Source organism: Rousettus aegyptiacus, unplaced genomic scaffold, assembly GCF_014176215.1.
Source record: "Rousettus aegyptiacus isolate mRouAeg1 unplaced genomic scaffold, mRouAeg1.p scaffold_m13_p_8, whole genome shotgun sequence".
In the NCBI taxonomy this organism is placed as follows: domain Eukaryota; kingdom Metazoa; phylum Chordata; class Mammalia; order Chiroptera; family Pteropodidae; genus Rousettus; species Rousettus aegyptiacus.
This window is the reverse complement of record NW_023416311.1, coordinates 45,306,794-45,325,246: the sequence shown is the minus strand read 5'-3', so window position 1 is coordinate 45,325,246 and position 18,453 is coordinate 45,306,794. Positions and strand designations below refer to the sequence as shown.

The window sequence follows — 18,453 nt, the reverse complement described above, 5'->3', positions numbered from 1 at the left end:
TTGGTAGACTTAGGAGCTTTGCTTACTGCTTAGAAATAGACACAGAAAGGCAGCCAAAATGGAAAGACAAAGAAGCAGTAACCATATGAGAAAACAGAACAAGAGATCCAGATATAATGGAGTCAAGTAATCTAACAGATGCAGAGTTCAAAACACTGGTTATAAAGATGCTCAATGAACTTTTGGGAAGTGTAGGTAAATTGAGTGAGAACTTCAACAAAGAGATAAAAAACAAAAATGGAGATGGAAATTAAAAAAGGGGACCAGTCAGAAATGAACACATTATCTGAGATAAGAAGTATATTAAATGGAATAAATACAGTAAATAAAGAAGAGGATCAAATGACCTATCTAAAGGATGGGAAAGCCAAGGATACTCAATCAGAATGGCAAGAAAAAAGATACCAAGGCTGTAAAAATAATTAAAGGAGGATATAGGATGCTATTAAAGGTCAAAATATTCATGTCATCGGCATACCTGAAGGAAAACAGGAAATAGAGAACCCCAAAAACCAGGGATCCAAATAGGCCCACACCAAGACACATCATAATTAAAATGCCAAAGGTTAAATACAAATAACAAATCTTAAAAGTAGCAACAGAAAAGCAGATAGAGTGTTACCTCCAAGGGAATACCCATAAAACTGGCAGCTGACTTCTCAAAAGAAACTATGGAGGACAGAAGGGCTAGGCCCAAAATATTCAACATGATGAAGACCCAGGATCTACAACCAAGAATACTTTATCCAGCAAAGCTATCATTTAGAGTTGAAGGACAGATAAAGAGCTTCCCAGACAAAAATAAGCTAAAGGAATTTATCACCACCAAACCAATATTACAGGAAATGTTGGAGGGACTTCTTTAAGAAGAAAAAATGTATCAAAAACAGTAATAAAGAATGGTAACAACTGCATCCCTATCAATAAGTACCTTAAATGAAAAGGTGTTTTTCCTTTAAGTGCTCCAACTAAAAGACAGAGTGGATGAATGGATAAGAAAGCAAGACCCCTACATGCTACCTATAAAAGACTCACTTCAGATTAAAAGACACACAGACTAAAAGGAAGGGGCTGGAAAAAGATATTGCTTTGATGGGCCTAGACAGAGAAAGATAAACACTATGTGATTTCACTTATATACGGAATCTAAGGAATAAAAAAGAACAAAGTAATCAAATAACAGACTCACAAATATAGTGGACAGTTTTGGTGACAGAGGAGAGAGTGGTTTGGGGGGCTGGAAGAATGAGGGTGAAGGGTTAAAGAAGTACAAATTAGTAGTTGTTAGATGGTCGTGGGGAGCACAGCATAGGGAATGCAGTTAACATTATGTTGACTCGATGGAGGGCTGAGGGAGAAAATGGGGGGATCATTTTACAAACTAGATAGATGTCTAACCCATGTACTATATACTTGAAACTAATTAAAATAAATTTAAAAAGAATAAAACTAGAATCTTTACAAATATGTGGAAATTAAACATAGTACTGAACAGATAAATCAATAAATAAATTGAAAGATAAATAGAAAAATACCTGGAACAAATGAAAATGGAAATACATCATACGAAAAGTTATGGGATGTAACAAAAGCAATGTAAGAGGGAAATTCATAGTGATAAATATGTACGTGAAGAAACAAAAATCTCAAATAAATGACCTAACCTTATGCCTCAAGGAATTCGAAAAAAAAAAGAAATGAAGCCCAAAGTTAGAAGGAAGGAAATAACAAAGATCAGAGTGAAAGTAAATGCAATAAAGTCTATAAAAGCAATAGAAAAATCAAACTAAGAGCTGGTCTTTGATAAACGATATTTACAAACCTTTAGCTACATTAGGAAAAAAGAAAGGGGACTCAAAATCAGAAATGAAAGAGAAGAAACTGATACCACAGAAATACAAAGGATCATAAGAAACTATTATGAACAATTATTAGCCAATACATTTTACAACCTAGAAATGGACATGTTCCTAAAAACATATACTGAATCATGAAGAATTATAACATCTGAGCAGAACATTACTGATTCAATATCCTTACTAGTAATCAAAACGCCTCCCACATACAAATGGCAAACAAATTAATAAAAAGATGCTCAACATCACTAGCTATTAGGGAAATGCAAATTGAAACCACAATGAGATACCATCTCACACCTGTTAGAATGGCTATAATCAACAGGACGTGTAGTAACAAATGGTGGAGAGGATGTGGAGAAAAAGGAACCCCATACACTGCTGGTGGGACTGCAAACTGGTACAGCCACTGTGGAAAACAGTATGTAGGTTCCTCAAAAAACTAAGAATTGATCTACCATATGATCCAGCAATCCCTCTACTAGGTATTTACCCTAAAGACTTGAAAACCCATATCCGGAAAGATATTTGTACACCGATGTTCATAGCAGCATTATTCACAGTGGCCAGAACATGGAAGCAACCAAAGTGTCCTATGATAGAATATTGGCTAAAGAAGCTGTGGCACATATATACAATGGAATATTAGCCATAAGAAGAGAGAAAATACTGTCATTTGAGACAACATGGACGAACTTCAAGATAATCCTGCTAAGTGAAATAAGCCAGACAGAAAAAGTTGAAAATCACATGATACCACTTATATGTGGCATATAAACCTAAAAGCAACAAATGGATGGGACAAACAAACAAGAGACTCGTAGGCATGGACTACAGACTCATGGTTACCAGAGGACTATAGAGTAGTGGTTACTAGTTGGGTAGGGGAGGTAGACGGGGTAAATGTCACATATAGTGGGTAGGGGGATGGTGAAGTGGGTAAAGGGGATCAAATATATGGTAGCTGAAGGAATCTGGACCTTGGGTGATAAACATACAGTAGAATATACAGATGTCAAATGATAATGTACACATGAAAATTATATAATTCTATTAACCAATGTTACCCCAATAAACTTAAAAAAAAAAAAAAAAAAGAAAAGCTCCCAACAAACAAAAGTTCAGGACCAGATGGCTTCACTGGTAAATTCTACCAAACATTCAGAGAAGAATACCAATGTTTCACAAACTCTTCCAAAAAATAGAAGAGGAGGGAACACTTACAAATTTATTTTATGAAGCCAGCATTATATTTGATACCAAAAGTAAACAAAGATGCCATAAGAAAAGTAAATTACAGGTCAATATCTCTGCTTACCATAGATGCAAAAATCTTCAAAATATTAGCAAACTCAATTCACTAATTTAAAGGATCATATGCTATGATCAAGAGAGATTAATACAGCGATGCAACAATGGTTTAATATCCACAAATCAGTGTGATTCACCAGTTAACAAAGCAAAGGATAGAAATCATGATTGTCTCAATAGATACAGACAATGCTTTTGACAAAATTCGACATCTAGTTATAATTTAAAAACTCTCGAGGTATTATAGAGGGAATGTATCTCAACATAAAGGTCATATATGACAAACCTTCACTGCTAACATCATACTTAATGATGAAACATGAAAACTTTTCAAGAACAAAACAATGTTGCCCACTCTCACCACTTAACATCATTAGAAGTCCTTGCCAGAACAATTGGGCAAGACAAAGAAAGAAAGAAATGGAAAGAGATTAAATTGTCACTATTTGTCACTGCATATATATATATTTATATTCCTAAAGATTTCACCAGGAAACTGTTAGAACTAATCAATCAATTCAGTAAAGTTGCAGGATACAAAATCAATTTACAAAAATATATTACATATCTATTAATCATGAACTATTAGAGAAATTTTTTAAAAATCCCATTTATGATTGCGTTGAAAACAATAACTAGGAAAAAGTTTAACCAGGGTGTTGAAAGACCTATACACTGAAAGCTATATGACATTAATGAAAGAAATCAAATAAGCAAATACATTGAAAGGTATTTCATGCTCACAGATTGGAAGAATTAATATTGTTAAAATGACCATACTACCCAAGGCAATCTACAGATTCAGTGTAATCCCTAATGAAATTTCAATGACACTTCTCACAGAAGTAGAGGAAACAATTCTAAAATTTGTACGGAACCACAAAGACCCTGAATAGCCAAAGCAATCGTGAGAAAGAACAAAGCTAGAGGTATCACACTCCCTGATTTCAGACTATAATACAAAGCTATAGTGTAATCAAAATAGTATGGTGTTGCATAAAAACAGACATTGATCAATGGAACAGAGAGCCCAGAAATAAACCCATGCCTGCATGGTCAATTTATGACAAAGGGACCAAGAATATAATATGGAGATAGGACAGTCTCTTTGATAGTGTTGGGAAAACTGGACAGCTACATGCAAAAATAAGTAATAATAAAATAAACTGGACCATTATCTTATACCACAACCAAAAATTAATTCAAATGGATTAAAGACTGAAACTATAAAAATCCGAGAAGAAAATACAAGCAGTAATCTTAATATCAGTCTTGGCAACAGTTTTTTGAATCTGACACCAAAGACAACAAAAGCAAATATAAGCAAATAGGACTACTGCAAATTCAAAAGCTTTAGCACAGCAAAGGAAATTATCAGCAAAATGAAATGGCAACCTACTGAATGGGAGAAAATGTTTGCAAATCATATCTAATAATGGGTTAATATTCAAAACTATGAAGAACCCAAACAACTGAATAGCAAAAAAAACAAAACAAAAACCAACAACAAAAAAAAAATCCAATCAGGAACTGGGCAGAAGATCTGAATTTGCATTTTCCCAGAGAAAACATACAGGTGACCAACAGGTACATGAAATGATGCTCGGTGTCACTAATCATCAGAGAAATGCAAATCAAAGCTACAATGGATGGCAAATCACACATGTTAGAATAGCTGTTAATCAAGAAGACATAACAAGTGTTTCACAAGGATATGAAGGAAAGGGAACCCTTGTGCACAGGAATGTAAATTGGTGCAGCCACTATGGAGAACAGTATGGAAGTTCCTCAAAAAATTAAAAACAGAACTACCCTATGACTCAGCAATTCCGCTTCTGGATAAATAGCTGAAGGAAATGAAATCACTATTTTGAAAAGATGTAATCACCCCCCCTGTACATTGCAGCATTATTTACAATAGCCAAAACATAGAAACAACTTAATGTTCATTAATACATAAATGGATAAAGAAAATGTGGTACATATATACAATGGAATACTATTCCACCATAAAAAAGAATGAAATCTTGCCATTTGAGACATCATAGGTGGAGCCTGAGGGTGTAATTCAGACAGAAAACAACAAATGCTACATGATCTCACTTACATGTGGACTCCAAAAAAGTACACACACACATGAAACAAGCTCATAGATACAGAGAACAGATTGATAATAGTTGCCAGAGGCAGGGGTTTGGAATGAGCAAAATTGATAAAGTGGGACAAAAGTACAAACTCCCAGTTATAAGTCTTGAGGATGTAATGTACAGCATGGTGACAATAGTACTGTATTACATATTTGGAAGTTCCTAAGAGAATACATCTTAAAACTACTCATCAAAAGAAAATAAATTTTTATAACTGTACATGGTGACAGATGTTAACTAGAGTTATTATGGTGATCATTTTGCAATTATACAAATATTGACTCATTATTTTGTACATTTGAAACTAATGTTATGTCAAGTATACCTAATTAACATAGATAAATTAATGTAAACAGATAAAAACAAATTTTTAGAAAATTGTCAAAACCACAGAAAAACAACCAACTGACTGGGAGAAGATATTCACTTATGACACATCTGATAGGAGATTAATACCCAAGATATATAAAGAACTCACACAACTCAACAACAACAACAACAACAAAAATCCAATTAAAAAATGGAGGTCACTAATCATCAGAAATATGCAAATTAAAACTACAGTGAGATATCTGATACCTGATACCTGTCAGAATGTCTATCATCAATAAATTAAAGAACAAGTGTTGGCTAGGATGTGGAGAAAAAGAAACCTTCATATGCTGTTGGTGGGATTGAAAATTGGTACAGCCGCTATGGAAAACCGTCTGAGGTTTTTCAAAGATTTAAAAATGGATCTACCTTTTGACCCAGCAATTGCACTTCTGAAAACCAAAACAATAATTTGTAAAGATTTATGCTTCCCTGTGTTCATGGCAGCACAATTTACAATAGCCAAGATATGGAAGCAACCTAAATGCCCATCAATAAATTGGATAAAAAGTTATGATTCACATATATAATGGAATATTACTCAGCCATTTAAAAAAAAATGAAATCCTACCATTTGCAACAAAATGGATGGACCTAGAAGTTATGATACTGAGTGAAATAAATCAGAGAAAGATAAATACCATATGATTTCACTTATATGTGGAATCTAAGGAGCAAAAAGAACAAACTAATTAAAAACAGAGTCAAATATAGAAGACAATCTGTGATGGCCAGAGGGGAGGGGGATTGAGAGGCTGGGAGAATGGGTTAAAGGGTTAAAGAAGTACAAATTAGTAATTGATAGACGGTCACTGGGATGGGTAACATGGAATAGGGAATGCAGTCAGCATTAATGTAATGGCTAGGTGGAAAAATCTTGGAAATTCTTACCTCTTGGAGACTGGAAATAATTTTTTTTATTTTGTCTTCTTGTTTTCACATCCATGTCCAGAAGGTATCTTATGTTGGTTTTTACTCTGCTTCTCTAGAAGACTAAAAAAAAAAAAATCCTAAGAACTTAGCTTATGTTACATAGTAAAACAGGTGCACCAAGATATTTTGACAAAACAAGACACCATGTAATTTAAAGGAGTTGTTTTTATCAGCCAGCTATGTTAATTTCCACTCTATTCAAAACACACAAAAATATATTTTCAGTAAATGAAATGATCAGTGGAGAAAATGAGACCTTTAAGCAAGTAAGAATATCTGTAAATAGTGATGAGTAAAAAATTGAAGTTAAGAAACTTTCCTTATTGCTTTAAGTTTGTTTGTAATTTTAGCAGAATGATAATGATGCAGGCAGAAGGCAAAATTGCAGAAATCCAACTTATTCAATCTCCTAGGCAGTGATGTGTACAGATTTATATATATTTTTATATAAACCATCCATCTCATTTAGATGCCACAGAGAAAGTAAGCTTGCATGCTGGCTGAATATTTGTTCTTGATAGGGAAAAAGTGATTTGGAAGCTGATTTATTTAAACTAGCAGCCTAAAGACTGTTCATTTATTTGGTAATATTGTTAGTCCGGGAAAGTAAAACTAGTGAAGACATTAGGTTCACTAGTAATTGAGTTCCTTTGGTAAGTTTAAATATGTTAGCATATGACTAACCTAGACATACATACCCAGAAATGGTCACCTACCTATCCACTCACCTGGTTATGGTTTTGTTTGTCCTCTAGGGAGATATAGTTCAGAGAGTGACGTGTGGAGCTTTGGCATCCTCCTGTGGGAGACGTTCAGCTTAGGTGTCTGTCCATACCCTGGAATGACAAATCAGCAAGCACGTGAGCAAGTGGAAAGAGGTGAGCCAAAGACATGGGGTAGTAATATTCATATCCAGCCCCCAGGCCAGCGTCGTGGTTTTCCTGGGGAAGGAGAGGGTGGTACATACTGTTTAAGTATGTAAAGGGAGAGCAGAGGTGTTGTTTATGAATCAATTTCTGAACTTTGTGGATCGTGTGGCTCTTATACAACAAAAAGCAACAAACAAACATCTTTTAAAAATTGCAACACTTTAAAAATAGAGAGCTCTAGGCTTTTCTTCTACTCGCCCTGCCTGGTGTGACATCTGCGAGGTGGTGCCAGTCAACTCCCTTCAAGTGAAATAGGATGTGTTCCTCGAGCTCTTATTTTTTTTTTTTTATTTTATGCCAAATAAACACCATTAATATTACTGCAAATTGAAACGTAGTTAGACTTTAGGAAGAAGTTTTTGAGAATTCTGTCGTACTTCTGAAGAAACACTGTGATTCCCAGATCAGAAAGAGGAATAAGTTAAGTAGGCGATGGCGCCACCCTCGCATGCACCCGTGCGGGCCACAGCTTTCATCAGACAGAAGGCTTTTGACGAAATGGCAATGCCTTCGTGTCAGGCTGCTCAAGAGGAATGTGGTTGTGGAACCGGTTGTAGGAGGATGACTTTCTAGCCTCCCTCCTACCTTTTCATACTTCTCACATACATTTGACATCCTGAGGCAAACGTGCACAGGCACCCAACCCAGCACACTGCTGGGACACCACCAGCCAACTTTGAATTAAATATTCTCTTTGGGCTGTAAAGAAATATAACTCGTATTCATTTTTATTTTACTTTGGAATTAATATTAATTAAATCCTCATCCTCTCTTAATCTTCAAAAACCTGGAGAGACGATTTTTTTAAATTGCGCCCACAGCATCTAAAAGCAGATTCTAAAAGCAAATACTTAAACTATGCATTTGTATGTGATCTATCTCACATTAGACTTTGTGACAAAATGAACAAAAAATGGGTTCCTTGAACTAGAAGGTAATTCTATGGCTCTGTAATATAGAATTCTGTTCCACCTATAGAAGACAAAAAATCCGTTTGCCCTGAAACGGGTTTTTTGTTTTTATTACACCTACAACATAAGGTACTAAGTTTACAAACTGCAAGCCTGCATTAACATTTCCATCTTATCTCATTCTAAATTCCCTGTTCTTCTCTTGGGTCTTCAGGATACCGAATGTCAGCCCCACAGAATTGTCCAGAGGATATCTTTAAAATTATGATGAGGTGTTGGGATTATAAACCTGAAAACCGCCCCACGTTCAGTGAACTTCAGAAAGAGCTCACTGTCATCAAGAGGAAGATCACATAGTGATGATGGAGACTGCTCAAACACAGCCTTCAGGACCCAGTCCTCCAGCACAGTAATTTTGTTCTTCTCGTTAACAATGAGTTTATACCACATTACCTGCAACAGTCTGCTAAGGTTATTATTTTTTTATTATTAAATTTTTTTTTTTTTTTTTTAATATGTGCCACTTACAAAAAAAGGCAAAGACAAATGCATTCAAGAAAAGGCCCTACCAAGGGCTTTATTAGCCCACCACAGCACTCCTGCCATTTCAGGTCACTGTAAATAGAGAAGCACAGGCTGTAAAGTGAGAGAACAGATCTGTCTTTTCCTCATCAGGACCACTGATGTTCCTCCAAGCTTTTCTACTTCAGGCACAGTTCATTGGCTGTCGTCCTATGCTACAGACCTGACTCAATCGGTGCTATAAGCTGCCTTGGTAATGCCATGTTTGCAGTACACATTCCAACCAAAGTTGGCTTTCCGCTCTGCCAAGGCAAGATTATATTTGTAAACATCATTTTTATATTGGGAATTATTTGGCCCTCCTAGCGTTTTTTTCTTTTCTTTCTCGCCAGAAATAAGTGCAGTGTAAGAATCATCACACTCCTGTATTATTAGTAAAGTGGTTGTTCCCCTTCTCTTTTGTCTGAGCATCAGAAAACCACACGAGATGTCCTCAAATAGCATATTCTTAGCGCTGAGACAGCAGCTTTTAAAAGGATCTTTTAGAGAGCTGTGACAGCAAGAAGTACGTTTGAATAGGAGGGTGGTCTAGAGAAAAAGAGCAACTGGAGCAGTGATCAAAGAAAAGGAAAATATAAAATACGTCTTCATATCCAGGTTATGCCTTTACACGCAAGCACCCTTTTTATTTTATGGTCTGAATTCACAAGACATGTTCTAAGAAACATTTTTCAGGAGTTCATAGAGGAAGCCTTCTTAATGGCAATAAAAAATTTTTTGAAAAACTACAAAGCACACGTTCACAGAACTAACAGCATAGGACGCATCACAGAATTTAATTCCCTTCATTTGCATGTTTCTAGAGCTGTCAGAATTTCATGATCCTAGTTCAGAAACACATGCATACTACCACAGGGCAAGGCAGATGTGAATGGAGTAAATGGTTAAGATGACAGATGAACGGTATTGAGGAAAAAGATGTAGGACAGCCCTCATATTTCCACTTTCCCCCTTCATTTACCCTTTTACTGTTACCTGGAAATTTTCTTATCATTAACTGACAAGTACACAAGCACATTTCTGGAGATGCTTCAAATAAGTATGTAGCAGAGAGTTAAATCTGGGATTCTGTTGAGCTAAATCTTAGCTGCATCCAAGGAACTTACCCCATGTTCTGTACTTAGTTACCTGGTAGGATAAATGTGTATGTGAGAGATGCTCATGCTCAGGGGTGAAAGTGGCTTGGGAACTTTTAATAAGTAAGTGCTCAGGCATGTGTCCAGATAAATAGTACCTTAGTGATTATTTGGTCTATGTTTATTGGAAGAGCTTATGGGGTAGAAAATTCCTCCTGCCCTCTGCAACTGTTTGCTGCCCATGAATATCGTGGCACAGAAATCACATCCAGTACTCCAAAGAGTAGAAAGAGAGTAATGGCTTGTGTCTATCATTTCAATCTCCTTGCAAGTTTTATTCACATAAATAGGTTACATCCAGACTAAAACAAAAGCATAATAAACTTGCCCCCAGAAATATATTGCAATATTCAAAGCACTTTTTTTAAAAATCAGCATTATTTTCCCTTCCATCAAATATTGTAAATAAATGGAACCTGCTTTTGATGGCATACACCATGGTAAATCAGAGCACAGACTCATGAATTAAGATTAAGTGCTATGGTCTTCAGGCCCCGGTTGGCCTTCAAAAGTAAAAATAAGATGGGGACATATCCACCCTTTCTCAGTATTTCCAAGTGAATTCTTCTGTAAGATTCTTCGTTTAAAGAAAACAGCCTCCCATCACTTAGCCGCCTCAATGCCAAGCTCTCAGCAAGGAGAAATGATGATGGTTTTGACTTTAATTTTGTGAACAAGTCCGGAAGCTTAATCTTTGCATTCTGGTTTAAAGAATGAACACAGCATCGATATTTTACTCATCCCAGCTGTTACAATTTACAATTCACATCATAACTCTGTGCTTAAATTAAAGAAGCTTTTCAAAACATCATGACATCTGCAGCATTTAAATTCTATTTTATTCCTTGTCCCAAAGCAGGCAGTGGCATAGTTCAGGATTAATAACTCATTGGGAGTCTTTCAGGATCATACCTGTTGTATAGAATATTAAATTTAATATAGGCACGTGCATCAAGAAAGACATGCAAACCATTTTTTTACTGTTAATTTTCTTGCACTTAAAGCATAATGTATTCATCCCTTCTGTCACTGATAATTATTGGAATTATGCATTTTAAGAGGCTAATCCGTACCCAAAAGCACACACATAAATACTACTCCAAATTTGCAAGTTGATGTAGGGAAAGAAGGCTTCAGAAATGCACAAAATTCTATGACTTGTTTAGTAAGAAAACAGTTGTATCCAAAATTGCCACAGGTCTGAATGTAATTAAGCCAGGTTGCAAATCTTTGTGTTGTTAATGGATTTTCCAAGAGTTGCATATATCACTTACATACAGTTCCTGTCATAATTCCTTAAGTTTATGAATATGGAGGGAGTGGGGGATGGGCAAGCCCAGGGGGTCTCTCATCTACATTTTTCTATTTTGACTCACCTAGAAGCCTTTATGAAAAATATTTAGCTAATTCATCATTTTTCAAGGAAGGAAATCTTTTAACATCAAATTAACATTACCAATGTGGAAAACCTAAAAATAATTTTTTATTCAAGTAATGTAAGTTTACTGCCCAAAGCCAACACATTCCTTCTCTTTCAGGAAAATAATAATAAAGGATTGACAGGTTTGGTTTAAACTTTCAAAACCAGAGGCTTTATTTTAGCCCATTCTGCTAGGTCCCCAGTGAAAGGTCTCATGCAATCATTTCTCTTTTATCTCTCAAATTTAATATAGGCAATAAAGTTCTTAATCCATAATTCACAATTTTATCATGAATACGAGATTATTTAAACATCTCTCAAATAGATCAGCATAGACCATAAACCAAATTGTAATAGCTATCATTGTGCAACACACATTTCACAATTGTTTTTGAGGGTTATTTTTAAAAGGAAAAAAAATGTTTAGCCACTGAAATAGTTTTAATTTCCTTTAAACCACAATATGGTTTTGTTGTCTATGTTACATTCATGTTTCAGTTGTGCCATATAGTTTTACATAAAGTTTGGCTAATACCACTAAAATAACTATTGCTTCACATTACTGGTGTGAGACTATCTCAAGAAGAAAGTGTTTTAATTTTATGTCACACACCGAGGACCTTGTAGTGGAATATAAAAATTAGAATGCAACAATATATGTCTAGATTGTATGTCACCTTCATCAGATCTACTCAGTCACTCCACTTGATAATTCATTCTTGTGAGTCATCAGGTGTTCTGAGAGCATACCTGAAAACCTAACTTAGTTTACCTGTGCACACTGTTTTCTGGCCACGTTTCCTTTGAAATGAGATTAATTGAAATTTTCTGAGAAGAGGTTGTTTGCCTCAGCTCTTTTCTCCCAACATGCTCCCCTGATCACAGCAGTGATATTTTAGATGTTTTTTTATCAACAGAACTGATTGTCCATAAGCACTCTTCTGAGTCGTGTAAAGAATAGCTTTTGTATTAGGAGGTCAGAGCCCTCACACAAAACAGAGAATAATGCAAAATAAAAAGAGCAACACAGGGAGAGACCATTGAAGATAGATACATTTCTTTATGTATTAATATGTTAATTAAATAGAAACAAAGATTTTATATAAAATGACTTTATATTACTTTTCCATTATACTAAGTTAGCATGAAAGTTTACCATTAAAATAAAGTGTTACCTCTTTTATTACTTTGATTTGCTTATACATGTCAGAAATATTTTTATTAAATATTTTAATTTTATTTATTTTTCTGTTTTGATGAGTTTCATATCAAGTCTGTATACTATATTATTTGGAAGAATCTAGACTGCATATTCATTTTTGCAAAAGAAAATACTCATGTACCAAGATTGACTACTTGAAAGAGATATTGGTACAGTCTTAGAGTCCCACAAAATTCTTCTTTAAAAAATAATGCTATAACTTAGAAAGTATATGAACTATGTATCTTAGTCACAATTCAATTTAAGGAAATATTTATTACCCCTCAAAAACCATCCTACTGCCTAATACTGACTTAAAGCTTAAGTTCGGAATTGTTAAGTATGGACACTAAGACTCACTTAGCCGCCTAATGAGGACTGAGGTTGTTGGGTGGTAGAAAAATCCTGCTGTTCTCAATTCCTAGTCACTTTAAACTGCAGAGAAGTAATGAGCATAGGCTTCAATATGTGTTAATAAGGAGCCGAGGCAAGCATCTACAAACGCAAAGAGGAAAGAACCGGTTATTCTAAGGCAGGATGGTGCAGCCCCTACAGAGAGGATGGAATAATTAAAGTGGAACAAAGACTTGGACAATGTCAGTAGAAAGCCTGAGGAGAACAGTGCCACCAAGCCAGATCATTTCCTGTAGAAAATGAAAAAGATATTGGAGCCAAAAGAAGCTAAAGAGGTCACCTTGCCCCAGTGTGTGGGCCTTCGTGTGAGCAAAGCACACACCTCCCTCCTTTGCATTTGGAGCAGTTTTATATCCCTAGCTCAGAGGTGATGCTGTGCGGGGCAACATTTGTACTCATTGTCCTGCCAACCAAAGGATTTGGTCATATGATTTCAGACTTTTAAGAGAGACTGCTAAAAGTTTCTTTTTATTTGCATTAGTTATATTTAATATTTCTTAACCTAAGATCACTGATCATTCATACTTCATTGGAAATCTTCTATTGCTTAACCTGAGCATGCTTAGATCAGCCCTATTTCACCTTTTGACTAATGTTAGCTAGTTGGCTCCTACGGTTACCCCCGGAGAGACCTTACTATGATGGGTCTACTCTGGGGAACCATGGAATTCAGCAGGGAAGTAGGAAAATACCAATTAAATAGCAGTGCTCCACTTTATGCTCGTACCATTAGAGTGAAAGGAATCTTGAGAACATCTTAAAGCTGGTCACAGCGCAGCATGGCTGAGGATAGACACAGAAGGCAGAGAAAGAGACATCCAAATAGGAAGACTTAAGGACGTGAAGGGAAATAACAAAGAACCACCACAAAGTAACTCAAAGGCTAACCTCCCAACAAATAAATGCAGTACCAATAAGGGAAAGCTAATCCTCAAAAGCGGGTTTTGAGGCACTTCCTGCTGCATGTTATTAAATACTACATGCCTTTCAAGTCTCTACAACATTTCTTAAAAGACTGAATAGGATATTGATTTGATTTTTCTCTATGAAAGAAAATATCATCTCAGGAGGTAGCCACTGTTGAATGAGAATTACCGTCACTTTCTGTAAAGCTGCAGACATGTCGGTGGTTGAGCGCACTAAGCAGTGGGGAGCTGGGGAATGGCACACAGAGGTCTGGGGTAGCCAGCACTGGAGGAGAATTGCTGTGAAAGCTTCTACTTCACATTTTATTAAAGACATTTTGTAGGTTTCTATACTTGCAACATAAAGACAGATTTAGCACCCCTCCTTTATTCATCCCCTCAGTTTTATTCATTCAGAAGATTTTCTTGAACATCTGCCACTGTCAGGTGCAAAGAACCATGTTGGGTACTAGTTTTTCTGGATTTTTTTTTTTTTTACTTCAGGTTAGTATTTCCTTTTCTCATATTCAGTTTCTTAATCCTTACTTTGCCAAACAAAAGCTTTTTATTGTCCACTTCTATCAGACAGTGTCCTAATTGGCCCAGACCAAAGAATTTCTCCTCTGGTGCTTAGGATGCTCCTGGCCTCATAGGGAACTGCCAGGTGTCAATTTACTACAGACAGCTATACAACCACTATGTGAGCAGCTCCAGGGCAGATGCAAACTTGAAATACAAAGAAGACCTAGCTATAGTCCTTGTGATGGAGACAGGATAGTTAATTGACAGACTTATTTGATGAGTGACACTATTCAGAGGGGAGGGAGATCACTGTGAGCAGGTGTGTTCAGGGAAGCAGCCTGTTGACTTGGCCAAGAAGAAATGTTAAAACATTAACAATGATTACTATACCTTAAACTCTTGGACATATTTAATTTTGCATTCCATTCTTCTGTGCCATTATATTTTGTTATTTCTTTCACACTCCTCTTAGTAATTAAATTATGCAATGTTAACAAATTTTTCCATAGCTCCATAAAAGAGGGTAGCAAATGTGAAGCCTTAAGTTCAAAATAAGCCCATCTACATAGATATATAGAACCCAAAGCACCATTGTGTTAAAACATCAGCTCTACTCACAGTTCGCCCAAAGCAGTACTCTTCCTAAAACGCCAGACATCATACCTTGTTCCTATCTGCTAAGAACAACTTTATCAAGAGAATAAGTATTCTAGGTACTAGCCAAAGCAGATTCTAAAGTCGCATACTAAGAAACCAGATTTCAGTCATCAAAACAGACAAACGCAACACTTCTGTGTGCTCAGTGAAAACACCTATGCAAAAACTCTAACCATCTAGGCAACTCATCTGATGACAGAAGAGATAATACCTTATTTTGAAAGCATAGGACAGATGTCAGTAGGAAATGTCATGTTTTCAGCAAAACAGGATAAGTGTAAGGTGGCCAATAAAAAGAAATCTCAATTTCCCACACTGAAGCAGCAAAACTTGAAGAATGAAAAATCAAGTTGTGTATGAGTCCAAACTCATTATTAATATTTTCTTCATATAGCTCTTGTCAAATTATACAACCATGGCGTCTCCTTTTGAGTTGCATGAACAACTTTTAGGAAACAAAAAACTAAATTCCCCCTCAATGGGGGCTTAAATAAAGTGCCCTAGATTCAGAACCTTAGGGTCCCAGAAGGAATCTGGAATCTGTTGTTACTGATTCCAGAAAAAAGGACCATCCTGGCAGTCTTTGCCAGCTCACTAATCCACTCTCTTGTTAATTTTTAAACATAAAAGAGATGGGGAAAGCAAAATACCCTATTATGCAGGGATTTTCTTTTTAAAAATAATTTCAGTTGGTAGAAATAAACGTGCCTGCCTGCTCTTAAGAAATGCCAGACCGTTGTACACAAATGTAAAAGGCATGGTGCCCAGAACAGTGCTTCATGGGATTGTGAATGTTTTTTCTTCACCCAAGTACAGCAGTTCCTAGACTCTAGGATGCCACGGAGGCCCATTCCCTGCCAGTCTGAACTGCTTTGCTTCAACTGCAAGCAGATCAACTCCAACAGAAGTGAACTTATTTGCCATAATTCCTCCTCAAATGCTTGGCCTTTCACATTTGCCATATATAGAAAATATACATGTTTTAATTTAACTGTTTTTGGCTTTAGTGTCAAAGAAATTGGTTCCACAAGGTTCACCTGAGCCCTATTACAAGTATATTTTATAATCCCATGACTCTAAATCCAATTCCAGGTATAGGTTCCAAGCATCAAATGAAAATCAAAGATAAAGGGGAACTGGTGGGGAGGGGTCTTGGGTATTTCAAATTCATGACCAAGTGGCCAAAGATATGAAACTCCCATCCATTTGATGAACATTTCACTTCACTATATAAAACAGCAGTTACTAAAAACCATCCTGTGACAAAATCAGGCTCTCACCATGGGCCAATGCTAGGACTTCATTTTTCATGGGCCATTTTTGTTCATCATATTCCTTAATAAAGCACTGAGATTTCTCACTGAAACAACTTCATGAGTAGACATATAGAAATCTTGTTTATGTTTAAATATATTAAATGGCCTTATTCAGCAACATAAGATAGTGGAGTTCATGGTAGTTATGAATTCTGGAGACTTTATGTTGTTTTTTTGTTTTTCTTGGTTTGGTCTGATGAGTACCCTAAAAGATTGGAACTCTCTGAAGTCATGGCCATATAACCACATAGAGTTAGGAAAAAGCCAGGTAAATACAGGAGAATAAAATAAAGTTGTCAAAGTACCAAAACCAACACTGACTTCTTCAGGGACCTAAGAAAATTGAAAGCAAAAATAAAATGTACAGGTGATACCCAGGCCATTCGACGAGACATCTCACTGGCCTAAGGCACCGCCATTTTCCTGGCACAAGCTCACAGTGTGTAGTTACAGAAATGTCATTTTTATGAGTTGCTTCCTCTTCCCTTTTTTGAAAATGAGTTTGGGATGATGGGGTAGGAGTGGGACTGCCCTCGGCCTCCAGTGGTATGTATAGATGTTCCATCCACAAGCATTATTTTGAGCAAAACACTCCTGTGGTTTACACAGTTTTAGTGCCAATGTTATCAGGTTAAAGCACCTTTAATCTTTTTTGTTATTGTTTTAAAATAATATATTTGTGAAGTGGATAAAAGAAACACTGGAAATAGGGTGCTTCTTATAAAAAGTTCAAGTGTAAAACATACAAACAAGGCCTTTAGTGAGTTTTATCTGGCTTTGTAAACATGTCTGAAAATGAATGAGAGCTGAATTTATAATGCAGTTAGTTGTCTGTCTTTTACCATTTTTAACTGAGATCTGTATTTAACACTTATTTATTTGTTAGTTTTTACATTCAGAAGAAATACACTTTGAACTTCAGCTAACATTGTAGGATGTTTTTAAATTGTTTTCTACTTTTTTAAAAACATGATTTCATATTTTTTGTAAACTTTGATCACTTTCAAATAGCCTTTTTTCTTTTCCAATAGACCAATTACCACTTATAGTACTGCAGAACTTTTTTTTTACTGTATTCTTATAATAAATGTAAAATATTTATAGCAAACTGTGCCTTGTCTTATTTAATCTTTCCATCATGTTTATATTTCTCTTCCTTTTCTGTGTAAATACGCTCAGTAGAAGGAAAGGAAGGAGAGATTTCCATGGTAACTGGCCTCCTAGGGATGCAACGGTGCATAAAAAATCATTAGCTTTCAGTTTCTCTGTAATTAAGCTTATGAGTTCTGATGATAATGGGTGTGTGTTGCTTATAGTCCAATCACTACTTCCTCTGTTTAGAGATCAAAACTGAAATGTAGTCCAAGTCCCATTTCTCTGAGTGCCAGGTTTTTTGTTATTGTTTCATAACAGGATTTGTTTAGACATAACAAAAGGGTTGGGGGGGGGGTGGCGGAGGGAGGTGACTGAGAGGTTTAGAAAGAGATGCTAACTTAAAAACTGCTCCTGCACAGCAGTTACCTCCACGCGTCCTTGCATGGCTCTGTACCAGGCTAGCTGGTCACAGAGCCCAGATGCTGGACTTCTATTTACACTTCAGTCAGCAAATCAGCAAACTTTCTAAAACGGCATGCTGTTATTTACACAAGTTTCCCCCACATTAAACTAAACCCTCTCCTCATCCCTGGTCTTGGATCAGAGGAGTCACCGCCCGGCCTCCCTCAAAAACATGTGTTTACTGTCTGTGGGGCAGCCCCCAAGCTTCTCAGAACCAGCAGTTGAATCCACACAACCCTATTCGGCCTTCCTGCCTCTGCAGCTCTGACTGACCAGAGTTGGAT

The 18,453-nt window shown here is 36.2% G+C and overlaps 1 protein-coding gene across 6 annotated transcripts in view; it reads left to right on the top strand.

Moving 5' to 3' along the window:
- FER (FER tyrosine kinase) overlaps window positions 1–15,824 on the top strand; it is a 367,914-nt gene extending 352,090 nt beyond the window's left edge. For all 6 annotated transcript variants that reach the window (XM_016137231.2, XM_016137229.2, XM_016137230.2 and 3 more), the window contains 2 exons: window positions 7,375–7,497; window positions 8,674–15,824. In XM_016137231.2, coding sequence (XP_015992717.2) covers window positions 7,375–7,497; window positions 8,674–8,816 — 266 coding nt within the window. In that variant the 3' untranslated portion in view covers window positions 8,817–15,824. The remainder of the gene's footprint in view (window positions 1–7,374; window positions 7,498–8,673) is intronic.
- Window positions 15,825–18,453: the final 2,629 nt, after the last annotated feature.